Consider the following 14,836-nt stretch of genomic DNA (forward strand, 5'->3'; position numbering starts at 1 on the left):
CAAAGAGCTTGGTATCTTCCATTGAAATGATATAGAAGTCATCAGGTTGCCAAGGGGCTTGCATCAGTCAATCAGCAAATATTTATTACCTGTTGTCAAGCTTCTCCAATAGAGTAATTTTTTGCCTTCTCTTCATTTTAGCTACCTTTTTTCTGAGCACATTTAGACATGAAAATTCCCCTCCTAAAATGTGAGGATTCCTAGAGTTGGACTCAGCAATCTATAAGAGCTGACCAGAGCAGTGCCATGGAACTACATGACTGAGAATTGGTCAGGGACTTATCAGATCACCTAGTCAAACTTTTATTTTACAAGGATACTTGAGGTAAGAAAACGTGAACGACTTACCCAAGGATATAGTAGTAGTTTAAGGAAGAAAATTAGGACTGAATCCAGATTTTCTGACTCCAAATTTGTTGCTCTTTTCACAATATGAGGCTATTGCCTCCCTCTTGTTAGATCCTAGATTTCTTTCAATGCAATCTCAAAAGTTTTCAAGGCCTTTACCAAAGTCTTCCTCTGATGACTTATCCTCGTACCAGTGACCCTAGATTTTAGAAGACAATGCCAACAACTCTAGCCCTCTCAAGTCGGAAAGAAGGTAATGACAACACAGCCTAATTCTCTGACAGTCCCTACCAAGTTGGATAGGCTTGTATCCTCTAGAAAATGTATTAAGACCGGAATGAAACTGTAATACTGGTATCCAAGTGATCATTCCCTCCACCACAGCAATTCAAAAAGACCATCTGAGAAGGCAAGCATAAATTTGTTTAGCCCCTGGTACCTATGTTGTTTTTTCTTCTCTTGTTGATTTTTACAATTCTTTTAAAATCCAATTCCCTTTCTTCTCCTTCTAGCTGAAAATGACCTTGTTCTCTTTACTCCCTTTTCAGCACTTACGTTTTTTACCTCTGATGCATTTGCTGCCACACTTTTTTTTGCATTATATTTGTATTGGTACTTTTTCTAGTGTTACTGATATGGTACAAGACTGGTTTGGCTGGAATTTTATCACCACAACTTGTTTTCTATTGCTGTCATGTTTCTGTTTTGATTTTGTTAACTTTAGGAGAGGTACCCTGGTGTAGTGCAGGAGGGTTGGGTCTTAGGGCATTGGGAGTTCAAATATTTCTGGCTAAACAAAAAATCCACGAAATTAAGAGGTCTGGACGAAATATTAGCAATAATAAAACCAAGAAAAATATCCTAGCCTCCTCTCCATTATGTTTGTGTTATGTTCCTCAGGGGTAGGCTTCACGCCAACTAAACTTTGCATTATTCTTATAATCTAGAGGTGCTCTTCCTCCTGTTGCCACATAAATGCTTATTAAATGATTTAGTGTCTAAACTGAGAACATCTGGGTACTTTTAAGTATTTAGCGGTTTAGGTTTTACAACATATCAGACTCGGAAGTTTCGATTGACTTAGCGACATCCGGTTCAAAGCACGCACAAACTCTAAACTGGTGGGGGGCGGGGAACCCGAGGCGGGGAGTCTGGAAGAAACCATTACTCTTCTTGTGGGAACTGAGTAACGTTTTCATTGAAACTTATCTTTCTACGTTTTAAATCGATACCACTGAAAACAAAAATAAATTATTTACCATTGGCGTCCCCAAAAGAAAAAAACAATTCCTTCTTTGTCTTAGTTGTATTAACGAAAATAGGTCTGTCCTTTAAACTTGGACTCAAGTCAAACTAGTCCCTCTCCGGCCCGGAGCTCCCTAACTTTTCTTAGCTAAACCGGAGCGGCGAAGTAAAGCGGCAGCGTATTGCGTCATCACGCCGCATTCCTTCCGGAGGTCAACTAAAACGCCCGCCATCTTGGTGGTAGTCGCCCGTCTGTGCGCCTGCGCGCGATGCCGCCTGGTCGTTGCTAGGCAGAGCGGAGGCTGCAGCAGCGGCGCCTGGAGACCCACCCCTAGTGATGCCCCTCGGCGCTGCAGGGCCATGGTGGTCAGTGGCCCTCAGGTAAGAGGGCTTCCGGCCAGGTCAAATGCAGGCTTCCGGATTGAGGCCCCCTCTTCCTTGGCTTCGACCGGCGGGGTCGCTGAGGGCCTGGGTGGACCTTCCCCCTTTCTGGCGGGCACCCCTAGGCCAGGAGCCATGCGGAATCGGGATTACCCCGTTGTGTTAGGATCAGAGCTGGAAAAAACCTTCGAGATCCTCTTACTTTATAGATGGGGAAACTGAGGGCCAGGGAAGGCAAAGAGGCTTGCTGGGATTTGAACCCATGTTTTCTGACTTCACATCCATGGTGCCGTGCTGATTTTGGACTCCCAGATTTTGATTTTTGTGCTCCAGAAATGACCAGCTTTATCTCACTCACATTGGACAAGACAATAGGCTTCCCAAATGGAGCTACAGTTACTCTTGCTATCCTGCATCTCCTTCCTTCTTATTAAAAAAAAAGTTGCCTTTTGTTTTTATATCACTTTAATTTCCAAATACCTCTCTCCTCACTCTCTCCTACCCAAGTGAGCCTGCCCTGCTAACAAAATATTTTAAGAAGCTAAAAAAACAACAAAACACACACTTCAGCAAAAACAACCAATGCATGTACTAAGTGACTGTAAGTACCCCATAGTTCACACTCTCTACAAAGACAGAGGTACATTTTATTAGTTCTTCTGGGTCACACTTCTTTGTCATTACAGTTAACACAGTCTTGCTGCACTTTTATCAGTGCTTGGAATGACTTTTCACCCTTCTGGAAAGACGCTCCCCCCCAATTTCCCAGTTCACATCCTTACTTACCCTTTATTCAATCTCCCTGATTAGGTCACATGATGCTTCTTCTATGAAGTTTTTTCTGATCCCCCAGCTGTCAGTGATCTCTCTTTTCAAAAGTAGAATACCTCTTTGGACAGTTCCTAAACACTTTGGAGGAGTATAGATGGTATTATAGAGAGGCTACAGATCAGAATGTTTGATTTGGAATTATATCCGATTTCTAAAGAATGTTAGATTTGGATTCATTTTCTTGATTCTCCAACCTGTTTGACTTTTCAATGTCTTCATCCATGTGACTGTGTACCTAGGCTCTGCCCTATACCCTCTTCTCTTTTCTCTCCATGCCCTTCCCCCATATTACCATCTTTGTGGAGAGGACTTCCAGGTCTTATATGTCCATCCTTTTGCTCTTTCCCAGGCTCCAATCCTGCATCATCAGTTATCTTCTGGATAATTTTAATTGGATATCCCAAAGCCACCTTGAACTCAATAAGACCAAAACGTAACTTTTTATCTTTTCCCTCTAAACCCACTTCTCTTCTTAACTTTCCTGGGTCTTTCATAGCTCACCATCCTATTTTCTATCATCCAGTTTTGCAATGTGTTTTACAGCGTGAGGGCAGCTGTTCACATATCCACTCAATTGTTAAATCTTGTTTCTATCTATACATGTCTCCAGTATATCCTCTTCTCTCTACTCACATCATTGTTGCTTCATCACTTCTCATTCTGGACTATTATAATAGCCTTCTAATTGATCTCTCTGCTTTAGGTCTCCCTTTACTTAAACCTATTCTCCACAGGACTACTAGAGAGATTTTCTTAAAGTGCACATGTTGCCCTTCTCAATAAATTCCAGTGATTCTCAAACATGTCTAGAATCAAATATAAACTTCTATTTTTCACTAAAATGCTTTATAATCTGGCCTCACTCTATCTTTTCAGCCTTTACATCAATCCATGCACTTCAGGTTCCAGCTATACTAATCTTCTTGTTGTTTCTTACACAGGGTACTTTATTTTCCACATTTTTGCCTTTGGACTAGCTGTTCCTTATGTGTAGAATGCTTTTTCCCACTCCCTTAAATGCCTAGTTTTCTACAAGATTCAGCTCCAGTAATATCTTTAACTTGATCTTTCAGATCCCCTCCAATTTTGTTCCCCACAAAATTACATGTTTTGTATTTGTCTTGTGTAAATACCTATGTGTCTTTCCCATTATAATCAACTCCTTGAGGGCAGGGATGTTTTGCTTTGTCTTTGTTCCCTTGATACCAAGCATGGTGCTTGATAAAAGGGAGTACTTAAATGTTTGTTGATTGATTGTTTTGATGTATGAGGACCTAGGTTCCAGTGCTGATTCTGCTACAGACTATGTGATCAAGAGCAAGTCATTTTCCCTTTCTCAATCTCAGTCTCCTTTTCTATAAGGTGAAGGGATTGGACTAAATATGAAGTACTTTCTAGTTTTAAATTTTGTGCTGTTTATGTTCATGTCTATAAGATTTTAAGTTCTTGGATGTCTATGATTTGTATTGGTGTCTCCAATAATTAAGAGTTTCTTCAACTGAAAAATTCTTCACCCAGTGTCCCATCTAGTGTTCAACCTCTTAAAGCTTGTCTAGGTTGGTCCTCAAGACTGACATAGTCTCTCACTAGGTCTATACTTAAAGCCTTTTGTTTGTGTAGGACCTGCCATAGCTGGCATTACTTTTTGAATTGCTATGGTGGAGGAAAAGATCACTCAATTACCAACATTACTGGTGATGATCAGTTCATTCAAAACCTAATATGTTTTGCAGACCATACAAGCCTTTCCAAATTGGTAGGGACTGCCAGAATTAGACCGTTTTGTCATTGCCTTCTTTACAACTTGATAGGGCTAGAGTTGGATTGTGTTGGCATTGCCTTCCAAAATCCAGGGTCACTTCCATATCAGGATAAGTCATCAAAGGAAGACTTTGGTAAAGGCCTCAAAATCTTTTGAGACTGCATTGGAAGAAGTCTGGCTTCTCTTAAATTCAAAGTCTGGTGTTTATAGAAACCCTTGTTGGCTTGTTATACAACCAGTGAGAGTAGTTGCCTGCTAGTTGGTAACAGAGCAATAGATTGTTTGGGGTTTGAGGGAACTCAGTTCAAGAACAGTTTCAAACTGGAAATGGTGAGTGGGTAGGATAAGATTTATTGTCTAAGGCTTAATTTCACTGGTACTTCACAAAATAGTCTGGTTGTTATCTTTGGGGAGGAGACTTGGTGCAAGGAAACCACAAAAAAAGATGTAGTGGTTTAAGGGCAAAATTAATGAAAAAAGGCCCTGGGATGGAGGACTCCATTGAGGAAAAATAGAACAAAGAGGCACCAATCAGAGGAAAAAGAAATTAGAAATACAGTCCAAGGGTCATAGAAATAAAGTAATATTTTGAGAGGATAGTAGAAAAGAGATGAACATTGGGCTTCTATTTAGAATTTCACCTTGGCGACTTGCAGTACTGTAATTGGACTATCATTGCAAACTTGTTATGCATATAAAGCCTTGTAAGTGTGATGAAAAATAACAAGGGTTTATTCTACTTTAGGCTATTTCCTTTATTGTATATTTTAGATTTTGAAATATATATGTTCAAAATAAAATTTTAAAGTCATAGTTTTTCTATGTACACTCTTATAATCTTGTAAATATATTTACTCATTTAAAAACAAACATCTCCTTGGTATTCTAGTTTGATTTCTTTTTTTATTATTATGCCCTCAGAGTACATTGCCTTTTACTTTCTAACTTTCCTTTTCATTTGAGGTAACTATGGAGAAAGAGCTTCGGAGCACCATTCTCTTCAATGCATCAAAAAAGGAAATATTTACCACTAACAGTGGCTATAAGTCCTTACAGAAAAGACTTCGTAGTAACTGGAAGATTCAGAGGTGAGTACAGTTATCCATTCCACATCAGGACTTCCCATACTGCCATTTTGATATATCTTGGGTTGGCATAAAAAATTAAATGGGAATTTTTAGGAAGTTTTTTGAAACCACAGTCAACACATGAAAGCTAACAGATGACAGAAAAAGTTTAGAAATTCAGAAATGCATAGAATATACTATAATCATGCATAATATCAACATATTTTATCTTTGAATGCTATAAACATAGCCAATTTCTTTTTTAAAGTCAAAATAAACAAAAAATTAAAAGTTTATGAGATCATGAAAGCCAGCAGATGACGTACAAAGACTTGAAATGTTAATATTGACTTACATATAACCTAAGACCAAATACTTAACCCACTTTTTACAATAAATACTGTAAACTCCCCATAGAGAAAAAAAGAGAATTTAGACTTCTCTGGTATGAATTGAGAGCCAAAAATTTTTATGCAGATTTTCTATGTCGTAGGCCACCCACCATGATGTGGAAGAGATACCTATAGTTACTACTGTTTTCTATTCTCAGTTATTGTAGCAGTAGTAACAGAATAGTAAAATGGAAGACTCTTTTCAGAATTACTATAGCAGTAGAACTAGTAATGGAAGTCTTTTTTGGAAAAAAAAAAAGCGACTATTTAATAGATTATTTAAGGAGTTGAATATAATGAACCAGTAAATAATTACCATTACTTCTATTGCAAATTAGTAAACAAATATCAATTTTGAATTAAGGTGGCAAAAAAAAAGAAGTTATTCTAATGTCAGTTCCTGGTTTTGAATATAAGAACATTTGGAAAAGAATAGCTAAATCCTTTTAAAATCTAAGCTACTCAAATAATCTTAAAAGCCACATCCAGTGATTCATGTTTAAATAGTATCAGTATCAGGGAAAGAAAATAATCATATTTCTAGTTAAAGGCCATAATTATTCAATTTTTCATTGTATATGTAATTTTCTTTTTTACTGTAAGTATTTAAGCAGAGTCCAGATGATCACTAAATGGGGATAATGTTGAGAAGTTCTTGCATTTTGTGGAAGGTTATCCTAAATTGCTCCTATGGTTCTTCTCATGCTACCATAACATAACTTGTGTTTTCCATATGTCTGCAAGATAGAATAATTCTCAAACAATTCTGAGCTATGTAATCCTGTTTGCTTAATTTTTCCTTTTAGTTTAAAAGATGAAATTACCTCAGAAAAGTTGATCGGAGTGAAACTATGGATTACAGCAGGACCAAGGGAAAAATTTACTGCAGCTGAGGTAAGAACTATCTTGCAAGCAGAGTGAAGAAAAATCTTATATAACATAGGCTACTGGATTTATTGATTTCATCTTAGTTTCTGTGTTTATAATTCTTTTGTTAAATTAATTTAGTTATCTCCTATAGAAATAAGCAAACCTGGATGGATTCTCTTCAAATTAAGAGTTATTTGAATAAAGCACTCCTATTCTCTTTCCTAATACATAATAGAATATCTCTAATCTTAGTATAGGGCTATAATAGGGTTCTAGTACTTTCCCTGCTGATGTTCTTTTATATATATCCCATTTAATATATAGAGTAGTGTATAAATGGAGATTTTGAACCCTAGACTTCAATCCCTAGAAGTCCATGGTATTTCCCAGAATTCCCTATAATCTCACTTGAGTCTCCACGTAGGTGAGATCACAATTGGTATTTAACTGGCAGTAATGCCTAGCGCTCTTCTCTGCCATTGCAGTGATGTAGGAAGTTAGTGGTAAGCTAAGTGCTGGGATTCTGAATTGGCTAATCAGCCATGGGCATGTGGTTTTTATTTTGTATCTTCTTTATACCTTGATTTCTAATAATCCTTAATAAACCTCATAAAATATGATATTTTATTACTAGATACTAATTTAATTTTTACAGTAGGACTTAGAATGATTCTTTTTTCTTTCTTTTTGATCATGGCATAGCAGTGAAAATAGTATGGAAGAAATGGGGTAGCCTGTAGTCTTCTCCTCACATCTAGCTTTTGTTGTTGAGGTGAATGGTGTTATGAAGAGAACACTGGACCTAAGTTTATATCTTGACTCTTCCTCTCTACTTCACTACTTAGTCTGACCACACTGATTTCCCTTTTTTCCAGCCTTCCTATCTCTAGTACATCTTCCATTGAGCTGCCAAATTGGTATTCTTAGAATATAAATCTGATCATGTCATTTCCTAGTTAAAAAAGTTAAAAAGCCTTTTCGTATCATACCACCTCATTTCTATTTATTTTTGAACCTGTTATGTCCTTTCAGGAGAAGATAAACTCCTTGTGAGCAGGTACTGACTCATTTTTGTATTTGTATCTCCAGCACTCAGCACCATGCTTGACAGAGTAGGCAGTAATAAAAAAATGCTAGTTGATTAATTCATTGAACAAGGCTCTGTGCCCCATCTATAAAATGACAATAATATTACTTGTACTATCTACCTCATAAAGTTGTAATCGAGAAAGCTCTTTGTAAACCTTAAAGTCTATAGAATTATAAGTTATTATCCTTATGTCTTTTCTGTCAAAGCTACCAATTTTTGCTTTGGAATGAAGTTATTTCTTTGTTCTATCTCATGGAAAGTGAAATGACATGGGCGGGGTCCAGCCTCACTCGAGACTTCAGGGGTTCCTGACTGGTGGTGAATGATCAGTCAAAATAAATAACAAATGGAAGGCAGCTTAATCATTACGGCCATGGGACTGCTTTGCATCTGACAGTTGCTCTGCCATTCCCATGCCTGGCTTTTATTTTTATTCTCATTTTCTTGGAATGCAGATTACATTACCTAACACACATGTTCAAAGAGAGATAATTGGAAAAGTTATGCATTAACTTTTAACAAACCACTTGATTAACATTCTATATTCTTATATTGTGATTACAGACAGCACACAAAATAAATTATTTCATCACAGGTGGCTTAATTTTCTCATTACCCTGTGAGAAGTTTTGAGCTTACAAACAATCAAGGAAAACTACTTATTGCTTTTAATCAAATGGAATAATTAATCAACAGGTCTTAAAAGACAATTCAACAATTATATCATTGAGGTTGAGGGGTACTGGGTATACAATTCAAATTTAGACTGATCATTTTTCAGGGTTCTTACTAGGAAGTTTCTGAGTTACTGGTTTGTGAAATCGAGTCACTGAGGCATGTTGAAGCTTGATGTACTTGTACTTATCGCTTGGGCCTCTATGATTGATTTGTGTGCTGGCTTCATGAGAATAGGTTTCTGTGAGTGGGAAAGATTTTTGAGCTTGGCCTATAGCTGTAGTTTTGCTGGGAATTATGTACCTAAATAAAAGTTAACCCATGATAGTCTTTTTGGGATTGGGTTTAAGAGTTTGATCTTTTGGTGATGTTTTAGAGAATTAGGATACAGGTGTTTTGCTCTTGCATTATTTCTTCTGAGACTAGGGGGAATAATAATCATGTCAATTCATAGGTAAAGGGCATTGATGAAAGAGGTCATGTAAAAGTGGGACTGGGTGGGCAATCACATCCCGCCATGGACCACTCTGTGGTCTCCTCAGGTACCACGTGTGACTCTGTCAAGGTGGAGTGGTCTGATGGTTCCCAGCAGTGAAAGACCCAGCTTTTAGAAATTGTTTGGGAAATAATAGGGTTTGGAAAATACTTTCTTGCCCTATAGTACAACTTGACTAATAGGTGCTACATAGGTCCCTTTGCTGTTACTTTTATGTTGTGAAGAGAGTGGTTCTGATTTTATATAGATACATTTCTCATTTATTCTCTTTCTCTTCACCCTTAATATTTTATCTGCTTAGCAATATTGCAAAGTGATCAACAGTGAATGACTTAGCTATTTTCAGCAGTACAATGATCCAAGACCATTCTGAAGGACTTTTGATGAAAAATGCTACCCACTTTCAGGGAAAGAACTGATGATAGAGTCTGAATGCATGGAAGCATACTTTTTAAAACTTAATTTTCTTGTTTTTTGTCTGTTTTCTTTCACAACATGACTAGTATGAAAATATGTTTTACATGATTGCATATGTATTATGTATTTCAAATTGCATGCTTTCTCAGTGAGGGGAAGGTAGAGAGAAAAAGAACTTGGAACTCAAAATTTAAAAAAAACAAATGTTAAAAATTGTTTTACATGTAATCAGAAAAAATATTTTAAAATATTTTACCTGCTTAGTCATACAATTGATCAAGATATGAGAGAGAAATTTTTATCAAGAAGCTGAAGGAAGAAGAGGAGATAGCAGGTGGCTGTTAACTTTGTTGTTGTTTTTATTACCCAAAAAATGAGTAGCCTTATCGATTTTGTCATATTTCTACTTTTCTAAATTTTATATTATGATGTGGTGGTTTTCTCTGTTCTTTTAAGGTTTCCCATCTGAAAATTCAACTTTTAAAAATATAATAATTAAATCATGAATATTTTGGAGCTCTGTACTTAAAGATAAGCCTTTGTATAGTTATCTAGTAAAGGCCAGTGATCTAATAAAAGGCCTATTTATATTTGATTGCATTTTAGAGTTGAGATTCTTAAAAAACTAGCTATAATTGAATGATTTTTACTAATAGTATTTGAGAGTAATTCCTCAGAGATATTTGTATTTTTTTCCCCTTTTGTGTAGTTTGAAGTGCTAAAGAAATATCTTGAAAGTGGTGGAGATATCCTTGTTATGCTAGGAGAAGGTGGTGAATCCAGATTTGACACCAATATTAACTTTCTACTAGAAGAGTATGGGATCATGGTTAACAATGGTAACTGAATTTTTTATAAACTTGTGGCCATGGAAGTAATATTTTCAGCTGCTAATTTTAAGCCATATAAGTTTACCATTTATTTATAGTCTAATCTATAAAATTATTTTTTTCTTTCTCTGAAGATGCTGTGGTGAGAAATGTCTATTACAAATATTTCCATCCTAAAGAAGCTTTGGTATCCAATGGGGTCTTGAACAGGTAAACATATCAAAAGCTTTAATATTATTACTCATATTCCTCTAGCTCAGCCACTTTACTACTCTTGCCAGTCATACTTTCTCACTGCCTACTTCCCACTTTTAGTCCATGTTTTGGGGATAATTTATCTCCTTTTATTTTATAAATTATGGAGCCTCCATTCTTGAAACATAAGTTAGAATCTACTTTTCTACTTTGTTCCATGAAAAGAGAGCTCTATCCTGGTATATCTTTCTTGTCCATTAATATTGATATATATTATAAGAGTGTAAATGTCTAATTACACATGGTATGTACTGTTAGGTCCCATATAAATCAAGACAGACATGGAACTTCCCTTTTATACTCTTTTTTTTTTCCTGTTAGTCAATAAACCTTTATTAAGTGTCTACTATGTACCAGGCACTGGTACATGATAAGTGTATGATAAGTACTGGGGATGCCAAAAAAAAGTCAAAATACAGTCCCTGCCTTCAAGGAGCTTATGATATATGATAAATAATAATTAAAGACAAAGTAGAATTGCTTGTTGGCTCTGGGAGGGGTGAGGGAACGAAAATGAATCATGTAACCATGGAACAATATTTAAAATAGTAACAATTAAAAGAAGGATGATATTAACAATATGTAAATAGGTCTTGATCAATGACACATGTAAAACCCAATGGAATTGCTTGTTGGTCACGGGGGAGGGGGGTGTGAGGGAGGAGGAGAGGGAAAGAACATGAATCATGCGGAAAATATTCCAAATTAATTAATTAAATAAAATTTTTTAGTAAGTAAGAAAGAAAGAGTATTAAAAAAAGAAGGATGAATCTTGAATTGAGAGGAATTCTCCTTTTTATACTCTAAGGCAATCAACTGAGAAATATACTCAGTCCATATGTTTATGATAGGTTATATTCCCGGAAAACATACTCTTAAGACCAAACAGTGTAAATTAATATGATTTTCTCATGAAAACAATACTACATTATGGCCCAAACCAGGGACCTGACATTTTACACAAATGAACATAAACATTGTAATAATTAAATGTAAATATTATTATTTATTGTTTTATATAATTATGTAGCAAAAAACAGCAACCAGTTATATTACATTTAACATAATACTATTTTAGCTTATTGTGCAAAGTTCTTATCCTAATAATTTCTGCCTTAGTTTTGCTGTGACTAGAAGGTGAAGAAAGAATGCCTTCATTAGGTTTTTGTATAGGTAAAAAAGAGCAGAAAGGTATTTCAGGAGTCAGGAATAGCATAAGTAAAGGTGAGACTGACTGAATGTTTTGCCTCAAGTAAATTGTTTTTTTAAACCCTTACTTTTTCTCTTAGAATTGATACTAAGTATTTGTTCCAAGACAGAAGATCCGTAAAGATTAGGCAATTGGGGTTAAATAACTTGCCCAGAGTTACACAACTAGGAAGTATCTCACATTTGAATCCTTTATCCTCCTGACTCCAGGCCTGGCATTTCTATCCACTGAGCCATCTAGCTACCTCCAACCCAGAATTTTTGAAAGATAGCTTGGTGATGTGAAGTAGACTAGACTCCCTGGTATCCATCTGTATCCCTCAAGGATAACAGATTTTCTTGAGAACCGAACTTCTAAAACGTAGTTCATGAGCAAAGAGACAAAGAAAGGTGGCTTGAGCAATCCTACAAAATGGGGCATTAATGCAGAATAGGTTCAGTTACAGAATAGGATCAATTATAAAGTGATACAGAATTAATTTCATTTCTTCAGTTTGGAATCAGTCAGATTGTCATTTTGGTCTTTCATATTTGAGAGAAGGTTGGTAGAAAATGTAGCAAGACTGTGAGACTTTTAATATGAGGCTATGGAGTTTGGGATTCATCATATAGACAGTGGAGGGTTACTGGCTGTATTTTGAGTAGGGAACTGGTATGATTAAATTAATACTTTGGGTCTAGTGGATTTAGTGGTGATGATGACTGAAGCTTGTTTATTGGGGAATAATATTATTTGAGGAAGGTTTCGTGGACACTGCATGACTTGAGGAACTGTTTGGAAGAAAAAGATTGCAAAATGATGGCATTTCTAGTAGATGTCCTGGCCCAGAGTTGGGGGTGATATAATGTACATAAAGAATATTTAGCAAAGTTGTAAGGACCATTGGAGATACCTGGGAAGACAATAAAAGTAAAAGAATTTATAGTACTTTGATGAAGATCTTTGAAGCTTGAGCATATTCTTGAAATATGTGTATATTTATCATAGCATCATAGGCACATACTTCCAGAAACTAAATAGCAATTATTGATATGTCAACAAGTATTTATTAGTTTGCTAGCTCTTGGGGATAGAGCCCTGCTCACATGAAATTCACAGTTTAATGGGGGAGAGAGACAACATGCCAACAACTATGTACAAACAATATGTGTAAAGAATAATTTGTAAGTGGTTTCAGAGGAAAGGCATTAGCATTAGGGGGTACTCAAAGGCTCCTTGAAGAAAATGGGATTTTAGCTGAGATTTGAAAAAAAGTCAGGTAAACCAGGAAACAGAGACAAGTAGAGCATTCCAAGAATGGAAACAATCAGTGAATATACATATAATTGGGAAATGGAACATGTTGTACAAGGAAGAACAAGGAGATTAAGGTCACTGGATTCTAGACTACATGGAGGGGAGTAAAGAGTAAAGAGGTCTGGAAAGGTAAGATGGAGCCAGTTTATGAAAGGCTTTATAAACAAGATGGGAGAGGCAGGATAGAGAGTCAGGCTTATAGACAGGAGGTTCTGAGTTTAAATTTAGCCTCAGCCACTTCCTAGATGTGTGACCCTGGTCAAGTCACTTAACCTCCCTTTGCCTACCCCACATAACTTTGATTCTAAGATAGAAAGTAAGGGTTTAAAAAAAAAAACAAAGCAAGATGGGAGGCTTTAGGGTAGGAAAGAAGAGAGTGAAGATAATGAGTTCTGATTTGGACTTGTTGATTTAAGGGCATCTGGTTCAGGATATCCAGTAGGCAACTGTCAAAACTTGGAGATTGGAACATAGTTTTTAGGTCTAGACAAATAGATCTGATAATCTTCTGCATAGATATTAGAATTAAATTCATGAGAGCTATTGAGATCACCAAATAAAACTGAAAAGAGGAAGAAGAGGGCCTAGAACACTAGTCTGGGTGGCACATGCTGTTAAAGGGCATAACCTAGATGAAAGTCCTTCAAAGGATAGAGGAGAACCCAGTGAGCAACAGTGTTATGAAAACCTAGAGAGAAGAGCATCAAAGAGAAGAAGGTAATGGACAGTGTCAAAGGTTGTAGAGAGGTCAGGTAAGGCTTGAAAAAAGCCATAGTATTTAGTAGGTAAGAGATCATTGGTAACTTTGGAGAGAAAATTTTCAGTTGAATGATGAGGTCAGAAACCAGACTGCAGAATTAAGAAATGAGTGAAAAGAGAGTTGAGGCACAAATTATGGATACCCTTTTTAAAGGAGTTTAGCCACAGAAGGGAGGAGAAATATCACAAGAGGGATGAAAGGAGCAAAATGAGGATTCGACACAAACCTTTTGGCTCTGGCAAGAACTGTTATGACATAACTTTTTTCTCTTTCTCTTTCAAGATCTATTCTGTCCATTTTCAGGCCCAACTTAAATTTCACTTTTACAAAAAGTCACTGTCAGCCTCCAATTCATCCCTGAAGTCCTTTTGGCTTCATTGTCTATACCCCTCATTCATTCAGATACTTAATTGCAGACTGCCTTGCACAAATATTAAACTTTTATATATATATATATACATATGTCTTTTCTGTCCAATTAAATCAGAAGTGCCTCTTGGGCAGGAACTTTGTGCGGTGGGGAATAAACAAATTTAAAATAGTCCAAAGTATTTGCTTTTCTTAGATTGTTTTAGGGTCTTTTGAGAAAAATTACTTGCAGACCTCTTAAGACCTTATATTCCATGGATATTCACTGGTTAGAATTTGGATTGAAATTCAAGTTTGTTTTCTTAAACTAAGTTTGTATTTGCTGCTTTAAGGGAAATAAGCCGAGCTGCGGGAAAAGCTGTGCCTGGAATAATTGATGAGGAAAGCAATGGAAACAATGCCCAGTAAGTGTATATTCTTAGTCTCAGTTTTATTTTTTTGCCCTTTGAAATGTTAACATTGGGAATTCCAGGATGTCATCTAGTTTTTTTAGCTTCTTCATGCACTCTCATTGCTGTTTTAATAGTTACTAAGGGGGAAAC

General features: G+C 36.3%; 1 protein-coding gene and 1 long non-coding RNA gene across 7 annotated transcripts in view; one reads left to right on the forward strand and one right to left on the reverse strand.

The window, feature by feature from the left end:
• LOC103095769 (uncharacterized) overlaps positions 1–1,831 on the reverse strand; it is a 28,785-nt gene extending 26,954 nt beyond the window's left edge. For 2 of the 4 annotated variants that reach the window (XR_001626266.2, XR_001626265.2), the window contains exons 1-2: positions 1,608–1,774; positions 349–749 (exon numbers count right to left, since the gene is read on the reverse strand). This is a non-coding gene — a long non-coding RNA (uncharacterized LOC103095769). Of the gene's footprint in view, positions 1–348; positions 750–1,607 lie in introns of all 4 variants that reach the window. The other 2 variants (XR_001626267.2, XR_008915219.1) reach the window with 2 other exon arrangements.
• IFT52 (intraflagellar transport 52) overlaps positions 1,796–14,836 on the forward strand; it is a 38,789-nt gene continuing 25,748 nt past the window's right edge. The window contains exons 1-6 of one of the 3 annotated variants that reach the window (XM_001371845.5): positions 1,796–1,974; positions 5,531–5,655; positions 6,833–6,920; positions 10,284–10,413; positions 10,539–10,614; positions 14,627–14,698. In XM_001371845.5, coding sequence (XP_001371882.2) covers positions 1,954–1,974; positions 5,531–5,655; positions 6,833–6,920; positions 10,284–10,413; positions 10,539–10,614; positions 14,627–14,698 — 512 coding nt within the window. In that variant the 5' untranslated portion in view covers positions 1,796–1,953. Of the gene's footprint in view, positions 1,975–5,530; positions 5,656–6,832; positions 6,921–10,283; positions 10,414–10,538; positions 10,615–14,626; positions 14,699–14,836 lie in introns of those variants that run through there. The other 2 variants (XM_007474311.3, XM_056811859.1) reach the window with 2 other exon arrangements.

Source organism: Monodelphis domestica, chromosome 1 (assembly GCF_027887165.1).
Source record: "Monodelphis domestica isolate mMonDom1 chromosome 1, mMonDom1.pri, whole genome shotgun sequence".
In the NCBI taxonomy this organism is placed as follows: Eukaryota; Metazoa; Chordata; class Mammalia; order Didelphimorphia; family Didelphidae; genus Monodelphis; species Monodelphis domestica.